Source organism: Pyrus communis, chromosome 6, assembly GCF_963583255.1.
Source record: "Pyrus communis chromosome 6, drPyrComm1.1, whole genome shotgun sequence".
Classification (NCBI taxonomy): Eukaryota; Viridiplantae; Streptophyta; class Magnoliopsida; order Rosales; family Rosaceae; genus Pyrus; species Pyrus communis.
Window position 1 is genome coordinate 27240588 of NC_084808.1, and position 12890 is coordinate 27253477.

The 12890-nt window shown below is 40.2% G+C and overlaps 3 protein-coding genes across 3 annotated transcripts; all 3 read right to left on the reverse strand.

The window, feature by feature from the left end:
- Positions 1-451: 451 nt before the first annotated feature.
- On the reverse strand, positions 452-1035 carry LOC137738072 (small polypeptide DEVIL 4-like). Its single transcript, XM_068477674.1, has one exon. The coding sequence runs from the start codon at positions 859-861 to the stop codon at positions 709-711; it is 153 nt and encodes a 50-aa protein (XP_068333775.1). The 5' UTR covers positions 862-1035; the 3' UTR covers positions 452-708.
- A 3970-nt stretch (positions 1036-5005) lies between these two features.
- On the reverse strand, positions 5006-8486 carry LOC137736934 (serine/threonine-protein kinase STN7, chloroplastic). Its single transcript, XM_068476260.1, has 10 exons — positions 7906-8486; positions 7728-7817; positions 7474-7596; positions 7235-7336; positions 6902-7070; positions 6703-6796; positions 6235-6328; positions 6074-6130; positions 5578-5991; positions 5006-5356 (listed from the first exon to the last, which is right to left on the reverse strand). The coding sequence occupies exons 1-10, from the start codon at positions 8350-8352 to the stop codon at positions 5186-5188; spliced, it is 1761 nt and encodes a 586-aa protein (XP_068332361.1). The 5' UTR covers positions 8353-8486; the 3' UTR covers positions 5006-5185.
- Positions 8487-9956: 1470 nt separating this feature from the next.
- LOC137736935 (probable galacturonosyltransferase-like 3) lies at positions 9957-11700 on the reverse strand. The gene has a single exon (XM_068476261.1). The coding sequence runs from the start codon at positions 11683-11685 to the stop codon at positions 10420-10422; it is 1266 nt and encodes a 421-aa protein (XP_068332362.1). The 5' UTR covers positions 11686-11700; the 3' UTR covers positions 9957-10419.
- Between the last annotated feature and the right edge of the window lie 1190 nt (positions 11701-12890).

Sequence of the window (12890 nt, forward strand, 5' to 3'; positions counted from 1 at the left end):
AAAAAAGAACAGTTTGAATCTAATCTTCACTTAACATTTGACCAGATGAACTTCAAAATTTACGATTTTGTAGATCCTATATTATTGTCACCAATGTTTCTGTTCACCCAATTTCATTGGGTCATAATTGTTCTTTTTAATCAAGATTAGGGAACATAACAAAGCCATTTGAAAAGGGAAGAAAACTTTGAGAACTCCGCATCACTTCTTTGGAACTGAAATAGGACAAAGAAAATAAGAACATCATCAAGGTTGTAGTTGCTCTAAAGAGATCTTCACTGATCGTGTACATCTGGTGATACAACAGATTCGCTCAAAGTATAACCTTACATGGAATTCTTTGGTAATTGAAACTTTAAACCCTTTTTCCTTTTTCAATCTTTATACTTGGAAATCCCTTCCAAATTGTAACAAACTGAAACGATATTGTTATATGAGAAGAACAATGAAATATTAAGAACTCTAGCTTGTTATATCATATAAAAGTTTATATATTTAGGCTATTCCGATGTACATATCTAAGCCCCATAAGGCCAAATTAACCCCATACAAAATTTTGTCTTCAACTCTCCTAAAAACATTCGCTGGCTATTTACAACTCCACCAAGAAGATAAAAGATCGATGATAGAAGAAGAAGAAAAAGAGGACAATTAAGAAGAAATTAAAAAGAAAAACCAAAATCTTCCTTTCCCCATGTCATCATGTTTTCAATCATGCCAACAGAGGAGCATGACGACACACCTCCTGATGATGTAAAGCCTGGCTCTTTGCTGTCGCAGGACCCCTCCGAGTCCTTTGCTTGACGACGAAGACAGCCTTCTCTTGCTGCCTGCCATGCTGCCAGAGCTGCCAATCTTCATATTTCAGAGAAGTAGGGTTTTCTTTCTTTCTTTCTGTCTTCTGACTGCAGTGAGCGAGTGAGTGTATGTGTTTCTTCTGCAGGTGATGAGCTTTGAGAGATTGTGTGAGTTGGGTTTGAAAGTGCAGAGGCCAGAGGAGGGGTTCTTATAGCGGGAGGGAGGACCAGATGAGGAGAAATGTGGGTGTGGTCCTTGATCCACATTGGTCTTAAAAATGAGCCGAAGGATGGGGCAGTGCGCCCCAAACCCACTAGACAAACACCCACAAGTGGGCCCCACTGCCCTCCATCACTATTTTGAGAGTGATTTTTTAATATGCTAGAACTCAGTTCGGTACATCAATTATAATACTATACTTGGTTGAAAACTTTTAAAAAAGAATTCCAATCAATTATATTATGAAAATTGGTATACCAAACTTTGTTTCCGGCAAAATAAAAAATTTATCCAAACTACTTTGAAATCCCTTACCTTACCTTACATCAGCAAAACACATTAACACAAAATGATAAAAAAAAAAATCCAAGCAAGCACTCTATCTCTCTCTCACAATGTAATGGGAGGCAGATTCCCTGCCCTCCCACTTCCCGTGCCCTCCTGTTTGTGTGGTTACGGTTAAACCACGTCAACATTTTAAATTAGTATTTCTTTTTGTCTTATTATCTCTATAAAAAATATATATAAAATGTTAATATAACTTACCATGATCACACAAAACAAAAAAAGAAAAATGGGAGAGCAGAGAATCAGCCTCCAATATTGCTACGCCACATTGGTCTAGCAAGCACTCTGTCTCTCTCACATCACATGTAATATTGCTACGCTACATTGGTCTAAAATGGACTATACATCATATACGTGTGTGAAGTAGGCATTACCCACCAGCATAATGGGTCGGCCACTACTCACCATAGGGTTGCAAGTTTTTTGGTTGGTTCTGAGTTGCCCTCTAATTTTGTAAATAATGAGGTACGGGATACACACACCAATTTAAGAAAAATATCTGAATCTTTACACGCATGAATTCAGTTTTCATTTTAGACGAACTGACATATGTGTGTACACAATTTTTTTCCTTAATCGTGTGCTTTCAATAAGTCACTTTTGTATATAAGCAAGTCTGTATGGAATAAGTATCCCAACCTAATTTTCTCCTATATTTTTAGTGCTTTCCTTTGTTGTCTTCTTTTTAAGTGTTGGATCCACCTAAACATGCAATAAGATTAGGAGGGGATAGGTTGAATCCTACGCAAGAATCCACGTTTATTAATCAACTAACTTTTGGTTAGGATGCATGATTAGTGGCTTCATCATCTTTTTATCATCAGACAGGCTTATTATTTATAGCAAAACCATTCATGTAGGGACAAGACAACGGCTTTGATAGCAATGTTAGACTTTCCTGTACCATGCTCCGGTAATTACTGCATACTTTAGGTCACCGCTGAGTCACTGCCCCCGTAACAGAAATACGAATGATGTAAGATTAGGGTTACGTTTAGTGAAGTGGGGCTTAATTTTCTCAAAACACGGTTCATTTTTTCCTGCTTGGCTTTTTCTTTTAGAATTATTAGTTAAAGGGAAGGAGTTGAATTTGCTGAGTCATGATATTTGTATATATGCAGAGTAGGACAACATGGCATGCAGTTGTAGATGGCGATAAGAGAGTAAGATTGGCATGAGAAATTCTTGGGTAGAGCTACCGCGCCATGTCCATCCGCCTGTCTAAGTCGCACACAAAGTGAGCTTGCATTTGGTGCTACCAACATGAGTTTGTGTGAGACTCGAATGCAAGGAGTTCTGTTGTGTGCATTTTTGCTAGACGGGTGGCATGGTCGACAGCCATACTCAAGAACTTCTCGATTTGCAGAGCCTTGCACTTTAAGGAGGCGGAAATTAGTTTTTGGGTGGACAATGTGACAGACATAGTTTGTCTCTGGGTGCGAAATGAGACGGTAGGAATATATGAAAAGGACAACCAAATATTATGATGATTACGAGAGCCTGCTTGGAAGGCATTTCGGACACTGCTGCTGATTACCTCGCTTTATGAATTTAATTATTATGCTTCGGTGCTGCACCAGAAGCAAAGCAAAGAAAACCACTTGCTTCGTCTCGTGCTCCTCCCATTTCTCTGAGGAGACCAGCTTCCAATAACCCTCAATTCTAATAAGCAAATTTTATCCATTATTCTATTCTGTATTTGAGCAATTTTAAGCTGTATATCGAATCAGGCAATGGCACTCTCAAGTGGTTTCTTAGTTTCTTCCATCCTGTTCATACTTTTGTACATTTGTGCATGTTAGGTATGTACTATGTCATATGCAATACATTGAGCTTCGTTATTTGTATCATCTCAACAAACAATTCAATGTAATTTAACCGCAAGTTCATTTTTTTCAAAAATAACACACTACATAATCAATAAAGATACTAAAGATAGTACATAATCCACAGCTAGTTTATTCTACCTTTTTTTCACCGAATTTTCTACGTAATTTTCAATGTCACAAGTACATATGTTCATACACACAATGTCAGCGTGCACCCTCACAATTTTACTTGGTAGATCGAGTTTTTTTTTTTTTTTTTTTTTTTTTTTTTAAATCAAGAATACTTGGCAGAGACTCTAGGTACCGTAGAGTATTATATACAAAACTTTGGGAACTCAAATAATACCCCCAGAATAGAGCTAGAAAATGGTGCTGATTAAATTAATTTGAATTCAATTAATATAATCTGAGAGCGATATATCCAAAGTGTCCCATGTATAGTTTTGAAGCTTGTGTCTCTCATGTTATGTTTGTTGTTCCAAATTAACAACGAGGTCAAGGTCAGAGTTGCACGTGAACTTCTCGTGATTTACAATGCCATTGCCTGCAATTGACTCAACACATATATATTTTTAATTTCATATTATCTCTGATCTAAGTAGCCTCAAATATATATATATATATAGGAAACCCTTAAGGAAATGGATCCCTATTTTTTTTTTTATATAAAAATGGAGATGAGTTGTGGAGTTTACACCACATCAAATCGATCCGAACCATCTATTTTTTAAGTTGCACCTCATAGATCATTCTTGCAAAATATTAGCCAAATTGAAAATGTTTAATACATCTAATTGAATTTAAAGAAATTAACGGATATTTTGTTATATAATAAACAATGAAATTTTATCTTGATAATGAAATAGACAAATGGTTTCGGATTGAATATGAAACGAGACTTACAAAATAGACGGTTCAAATCGTTAAAGTTCGATGTGAAGGGGGCCCACACCTAATCCTCATTTTTTTTTCAAAAAATGGAATCTTTTTGCATAAAGGGTGTGTGTGTGTGTGTGTGTGTGTGTTCTCGGTGCTTGTCTTATAAGCAACTTGAATTCCTTAATTCCAGCATGCAAGTATCTGATGTGCTTCCTTACCACTTTCCCTGCAAATTCAAGGGTAACGGACCTAATTAGCTAGCATTTGCGTTATGCCTTGTATGTATGGAGTTCAAACGTGCATGTGACAAACATCTGTGTTTTTGGTGGAATGTACGGAATTGAGCAGCAAACTACAGACTACAGTCGTATTCTTACATGCATATATCGGATTTTGGGTTTTGGCAGGCTTTGCTTCGAAGGAAGCTTTTCGTAATTTGAATGAATAATTAGCCACGTTCTTGAATTACGCGTGGTTTTCCTAAATAATCAATGATTATGTTCTCGCACTTTGCATGATCGTTGACCGCGTAGCCCCAGCATGGCAGCATGGTATGATCATGAGCAGTGCTGGTTTATGACAAATACATGATAAGATTACGTTCTTAGTTTATCAACATTGGACGAAATGGGGTCCAAAGAGGAGGATTTGAAGGTTTATCGAGTTTTTTCGCTAAACTCATTGCATTACGAATTCAAACATTTTCAAAAGAAAATATTATTACAGGCTCACGACCTTGCATGTTTTTGATTTTTGAAATGTGAAATTTGAACTCGAATGCAAGAAGATTGACACACTACCCTAGCCAGCCAGCATAAACTCACGTATATGTTTTTCCCGTGTTTTGGAAGGACAGAATGCTTGCTTGCAGTTGAAGTTAATGGAGGACTCTGCAACTGCACAGTGAAAGTCCTAAATGACAGAAACCACTGTTCAAAGTATAAATATTTGGTAATGCCGTTTGGTTCAAGGTACAAATATGTTTGTATTAGATTCCAGCTAATCCTTTCATGTTTAAACATAATTCTATATCACCAAAGTTGGTCAATTCAGATTACTACACACAATTTACAGAAAAGGAAAAAAGGTATATTCTTTTTCACAAACTTGAATCAATCCCCTCTTGGGATCCACCTGCTCCACCAGAGACTCTTCCGACGGCTGTTGATCTCATCCATGCTCTCGTTCAACGTCTTCACAATCTTCCTCTGCAGCCGAAGAGCTGAAGCCAAAGCATTCCTTCCCAGTGCACTTGCCTTCTTCTTACTAGTAGGATCCAATTCCTGCACATTATATAGAAGTGTAACTCCTGAAAAGATTACAACTTTAATGATTTCCGAATGGATGGTGATTTTTCACACTCCTACATTCTCATTCTGCACTCCTCTTGTTTATGTCCATTGATTCTCCTTTGATTTGTTCAACTCAAAGGCTAGGAACAAAGGGAGGAGTGCTGAGGAGAAAATGGGTGTGCGAAAAGCATTTCCTAAGTTCAGGTACAAACTTTAAGGTCCTGGAGCTCAGCTTCTGTGAAGCCACCATCCTGCGTGGTTCCTGATCGTGCCATTAGCCTAATAATCCATTTGGCAGCCTCCCCATAATCTTGTTGTGTATATCGAAACACTTGCAACCTCAGGTTCTGCATCAAGGACAGAGCCAACAGTCCTTCCTTGTCAAAGTAGGGATACGCTAAGGCTGTTTTCGCACTGATTCTTTGTCTCGCTTTGTACCGAACCATTGATGTCAGGAGCTCCCATCCAATGCCACCATCCAAATCCAACAACTCAAAACCTCTTCGTAGATCAGCACTAGCTCGGGGCTCGGCGGCTTTTCTCCACGCAACCAAGTCATAATCGCACCTTTTTAGCTGACGGTTGAATTGTATTAGGCTGTTGTCACTGCGTAATGATGGGACGGCCTGTACGAAGAAGTTGAAAGAGTATTGAGTGAATCATTTAGTATACCAACAATAGCTATATTCCGCAGGTTATGTCACTCACCATTTGTAGGAATATGAGACCGGCACTGTAGATATCAAATCTATCCGGTAAATTCATCTGTTCAAGACCATATAATTAAAACCATTAAATCAATTTATCTGCCTGAGAAAGTAAGTTAGCAATAATAAAATTTGAGATGATATAATAATTAATATTTTCACCTGCCAGAGAACTGGGGAAAGTGCTGTTGCCACAGGAGCAGAAGGTGCAGATGGCGTTTGTGTGCTCATGATGTATTGCTCTGGTGCAGCATATCTGAAACGGAAAAGACCCAAACGACATCATGAATGCCTACAACAAATTGAGTGAGATGCTATAAGAAGTGAACCTTGCTATTAATCAAACATGCAAATTACCAATATTTATTTTAAAAGACATTTATTCCGAGATCAGATATCGCATATTTGATCAGTACTTACGTCTCATGTATTATTCACTTCACAAAGTGCAGGGTTTTTGTTGAGATTTTAGTCCCTTGGATGTCAAGTAAACGTACATTAGCTTGGTGAAGCTGATATTTTTTTTAAGGCTTTGTTCCTCTGATGCAGGATTTTAGATTCATGAGTTCATCATGCCTTTTTGTAGCAATTAGCGAGTACGCTACTTAGACTACTTAGCTGGAAAGATACCTTGGATCCAAAAGAAACTCCTTTGGGATGTAGTTGATGCCGACTCGCAAGTCTGCTGCAGCTCCAAGATCAATGATCTTGAATATACGAGAGCCTGCACATTGTTAAAACGAGAATAGGAAACCTTCAAATATGAGAACAGTTGAGATTTGCTGGTTCTTTATCGATTTATGTACAGCATGCTGATAAGTATTAGTACCTTCAGAGAAAATAACATTCTGTGGCTTTATGTCCCTATGCACAATCCCAGTTGAATGAAGACCATCCAGTGCGAATAAGAGCTGTCTCATTATCGTTTGTATGATTCTGTTTTCCCTTTCCAAACCCTTCGGCAAGTCCTGAACCTTTCCAAGAATCATTGTTTCTACCTGACATTTGTGTGGCATGTTTCAGGAAAGAATTTATTGGAAATTCGATAAGCCAATGGACGGATCAAGGTTTGGATATTATAGTTGAAACTACAAAATCATCAAACAGTTTCAGAGAACAACGGTTTATGAACATGTAAAGGCTTATGGGAGAAAGTACCAACATTGTACGGAAACTCTTTACTTTGCATCAAATCATAAAGAGTGGCCTCCCCTTCAAACCGCCATATAAGCCAATATTCAGGTCCTTTCTTTGCAGAAGAACTCTGCAACCAGACTCGTCACAATTAATAATTCCTACGACGGAAACTAGAATGTGCAATGGAATGAACTATCAAAGTAAAATTCCAATATAATGATACCCTGAAATCACATGGTACTAGTAGGCATTATAGATCAACACCTCAAGAAAGCCGTACAAAAAATCAGCACAGCTGTTCGCACACGCCCTTCGCACACGCTCGTTCATCCAAATCTCCACCGCGCCGTATTCAGTAGCCTTTTTCAACACCAAGTCGCCTTCTTTCTAGCGATAACCAAAAACAACACATTAGTACATCACATTCATTCCCATAAGATTTACAATCTCCGATACAACTGGCTCAAAGACATTATCTCCAATCTCCGAATCAACCAAAATTATAATTACTGTATTACCTTGGAAGAAGACTTCTTGTTAGCCAACGAAACTTTGTAAACAACTCCAAAAGCACCTTCCCCCAACTTTTTCCCCAAAACAAAATCATCCTGTGAACCCACAAAAATCAACACAAAACACACTTCAGATTTCCAATCAAAATCCAAAATTTAAACAGAAATAAACTAAAAGTTTTACCTTTTTGTAAGTGGGTCTGAAGAGCCTCTCAATAAAAGCAAGCACAAACATGTCAAAGAACCCCGGAGCCACGCCGGGGGTGGCCCAGAGATACGACAGGGCGCCCAGAGCCAGAACAGCACCCGGGGCCGTGAGCGTCAAGCCATCGGATTTGGGAAGAGTGCTTCTGTATATGATGTCGCCGCACTCCATCACCGTGCACGGCAGCCCCACTCCCACCCCCAGAAACAGGTCGTTGACGGCGTGGATCAACTCGCCGCCGCCGGACGCGAAAACCAGCAGCGTTTTGGGGTTTAAGATTGTGATTCTCGAACTGCGTTGCTGGGATTCCAAGGTAGGTCTGATTTTGAGTTTTTTGCCGAGAAACGGGGAGGTGGGTTTTGACTGGTGAGGACGGAGCTTGGCCGTCCCCACGCTAACTCCGCCGGCTGCGACAGTGGCAGCCATGGCCGGAAAGCGAGGAGGCTTTGGGAATTTGTGTTGGGGAAAATCCAGGTAGCGACAGTCACTGGCTCTCTTCAAGCAAGTCCTTCAAATTTACACCACCACTCGCAGAGTCTGATTTTTTTATTTATTTTTTATTTTTTTATTTTTTTGGTGACGGTTATTACAGGTATATTTGTGGAGGGAAATGGTTCGAGGGGATTAATGGATTATAATTCAGGAAGAAAGGAGAGATTGACACGTCAACTCATGCACCACAGGGTTGGAGTGGGCTTGTGGGTATGGGAGAGTGGAACTATTTGGTTGGGCTGGATAATGGGCCTCTACATTCCATGATTGCCAACTAAAAAGGCCAATTTAGTTTTCTTTAAGAAATGTTTCACATTTCCGAATGCTTAGGTGTGGCATACCTAATCTCAACATGAGACTTTGTTTTTTATTATTAAAATTATTATTATTAAGGAGTAGAGTGAGAGTTCAAAATTATTACAACAATTTAGGAGAAGTGGGAGTTTCAAACTTGGGACGCATGGGTGAAAACTTAACACCCTATCCACTAGGATATTGGACCAAATGCAATTTCAACATGAGACTTACTTTCATTTCTCGTGTAGGTTAGTAACTGCAAGATATCTCAGGAGAAAAGTGATTTTCACACACCCATTATATCGTCACAGATACTCCTTTTTAGTTATGATCACCAAGTTGGATAAATCAAAATGAAATCAACGACCATAACTATATAGGAGCATGTAAGAGGCTAAAAAAGACATGTCAAAAAATGAGAATAATACTCGTAACTTGCATATTATTCTTGGTAAGTAAACATATCCTCAATGTGGTTATTCATTTTAGTAATATACACTTATACTGTAACACGGAGATACCACATGATCAAATTTGTCCACACAATAATATCTTCCCACAAACCAATATTTGAAGGTGAACACTACTTGGCTGCTGAAAGTTCAATAGCCGCTCATGCTAATATCCAATCACATTTAAAGACGAATCCAATTTATGCTTACAATTTTAATTATTAAAACACGTGCCTAAATGTGATTGGGTATCAACATGAATGGTTACTAAACTTTCAGCAGCCGAATAGTGTTGGAGGTGGAGTGAATTTATCATCCACTAGGTCGCTGCTCACATTTGCTCGCATGACAATGATTAAATGCAAGTATATACACATGGCAACCATCTTCGTTCATGATTTCATTCAATTGCACCGAAGAATGTCTCAACGGTTAACAACCCACGTGAATTGAAACTCCAAACATTTCTTGCACATATGCCTTCCCTACGCAAGCCTTGTTTGGTCAACTTTATAAGATACTCCTCACAAGGTATCAAAAAATGAAAACCAATTTGTAATTTTCTGAAAAAAAATGAATAATACAAAACACGTTCATAAACAACAAACCTTTAAAATATCTACTAACTGTAGTGTGCACTGAAATAATGAAATGACTGAATGTGCGGTCAAAAGATATAACAGAAACCGACGAAGAATCTTAATATGTTATACGTCGATGCATGCTTAAAAAATCAACCACCAACGCTTCATATTTACAGAAAAGAAACATAGTGGGAGGGCAAGATACTTTTCTTTTCAATGATTTTAGTCCCAAAGGTGAAGAGTAGCAATCATATTTGATACACTTCCACTATCTTACTATACTTTTCACTACAAACCAAAAAATATCCAATTCCTTAATCTCCTAATTTTCACTTACTGAAAATACTTTTAAAATAACTGATACATTCAAAATGGTTAAAAATCACTTTTAAACGAGATCTATATACGCGCTACGTACGTACGAATACAGACCATCCAGATATTTGACATTTTACCATGCACAGAGTCCCTTTTTCCTTGGCCTTTCACCACGTGTCTTCGAACCACCATTTCGGGTAAATCTCCGTTTTAACCGCCGTAAAATAAGATGCCTTAACGGACCCAGACAAAAGGAAAACTCTCGCAGTTGATCCTCCATCCCTTCCCGACCAGATGACAGCAGTGATACGTATCCAGTACAGGACGCCTCCGTGAATCGCGATGCACCCTCAGATATCAGAGAACAGTGACGAGTGACGATGGTCACGATACAGATCATACGGGGCCCACAAGCTATCCAACGGACACGGCTGCTTCGAGTCCAGCCTCAGCCACGGCTTCCCTTTCCCGCTCCAGTGCAGCAGGCTGACTGGGCCGGAATGGAGGTCCCTACACAGCCCCTCCACGTTGTCACCGCCAAGGCCATGCTGGTTCCACCTGTGCTCCACCCCCTCCACATCACCCGCGAACACCAGCAGAAACGGCGGCAGCGAACCCAGCTCGTAGATACGACACCGTTTCTGCACCCGCATCCAGTGCTCCAGCTTCTGCGTGTACTTGCCCTCCCTCCACTTCCACAGATCGATCACCATCACCCCGGTGTTGAAGTAGCACGCGCTCCGCCCCTTGAACTCCGCCGCGAACCCCGCGTTCGACCAGAATTTCGGGGTGAAATAGTTGGTGAAATTGGCGTGGCAGTACTCCGGCGCCCCCAGCACGCGCCGCCCGAGGTCGATCCGCCACAGCCTCGCCACGTCGTCGACGACGATGAGGTCGGAGTCGAAGTAGATGATGCGGCGGACGCCCGATGGGAGGAGATCTGCGAGGTAGATGCGCGCGTAGTTCAGCGGCTGATCAAGGGCGCGGCGGACGGAGTATGAGATCTTGCCCCGGACGAGGTTGGAGTCGAACTGGTAGAGGTGGAATGTGAGGTAAGGGAAGGTGGAGGTGATGACGTGGTGGAGGTCGGAGGAGCGGCGACTGCGGTGGGAGGCGGCGATGAAGTGGAAGACTATGTTTTCGGGGCAGGTAGCGTGACGGAGGACGGAGAAGACGCCGGCAACGGAGCCGCGGAGGTAGGTGGTGTCCAATGTCATGGCGATGTGGATGATGGAGGGATCGTAGTGGGAGTTCTGGTCCAACGAGGACCATACGGTTCGGGGGCATCCTCGTCCGTTGCGGAATGCAGGTGCTTCTCGGAACTTGGGGAGCTCGACGGAGGCGGAATTCGCCGGAAATTGTACGGCTGCAGCCAGGAAGAGGGCGGCGAGGAGAAGGTGGAGAGGACCATGGCCCGGTGGCATGGTCTCGTTGGTGCGGGGAGTTTTGAGTGGGAATTTCGGAATTAAAGAGTCAAAATTCGAAGGGTAGACTCTGCTTTGCCTTTCGGGATTGGAGGAGGGAGAAGGGATGTTAATGTTATCTTGAGTTGGGGGTAATTTGGGTATGTCATGCTGGTGTTGTGGGACCCGGAATGGATTGTGAGCAATCCGCATCCCCGTCAAATCCTCTTTGCGAAGATTTTGGAGATTCATGAATCGTATCCGTTCATCATATATTATATGATTATAAATGATTTTAAATATTTTTATTTAAAATTAACACAAATAATACCTAATAAAAACTAACCGTATATATACGATGAACGAATACGATTCACGAATTTTCAACATCCTCACTAGAAGAATCAAAGGATCTTGTTTGGATTGTGAGATATGCAGCTAGGGGAAGGGACCGAGGGAGGGCCAAAGGCAACGCCAGGCTGGAAAGAATGCGACCTTTTGTTTTTGAGAACTAGACGCGACCTCAGGGCCTTTGAGAAAAAGGATCTCTATTTTTTTTTTTAAATAGAGATTCGGAGGAACTTATTCTATATTAAATTTTAACGATATGAACTGTTTATTGAAAATGTGTAGGAATAATGGGGTGTAGCCATCTTGTGGTTGTGGTGGTGGTGCTTTCATCGGCGACATCCTATGTGCAGATGAAAATGTAAAATCTAAATGTAAAAATATTGATGTACTAAAAAAAAAAAATGTATGACATGTGCGTATTTTGAGAGTGTTTTTATAGCCCAAGAGCTTTTTATTTTTTATTTTTTTCCAATTACAATCAAAAGCAGTTTTTATTGTTAAAACCACATTTGAGTTTTAACCTTAGAATAATATACTAATAAAACTTGAAGAGATTGAATGAATGAATGAATGTGCATTGATCCCATCCTAATTTTTTGTGGGGAAGGTAAAATGTTTTTAAATGCTTTTGGAATCCGAACGAGCTACTTAGACGTTATCCATTAATTAAGGGGACCGATTGGTGAGATTTTTAACGTGTTGGAAACACGGTTCGGTATACCACGTGTCATAATATAAATGGTTGTATACCTGAAAAAAAATTGTAACCCATTATATTATGGTACTTGGTGTACATGGCCGTGCTTTAGGCACACTTGATATTTCTCAATCGATAGATATGAGCATTGGCGAAGTCAAGAATTGTCAGGAAGAAGGGCAAATATTTTTTGTTTTTTCAAACAAACGATATTATCTACACTAAAGGGGTAGGGAAATGGGCTAAGCCTAATAATGGGCTAGCAATAATGTGGTTCAAATTTGACTTTAGTGAGAATCAAACCTAAGTCCTCTCACTTACAAGTGAGGAGAAATATCACTAGACCATATGGCTAAGTGGCGGGTTAGGG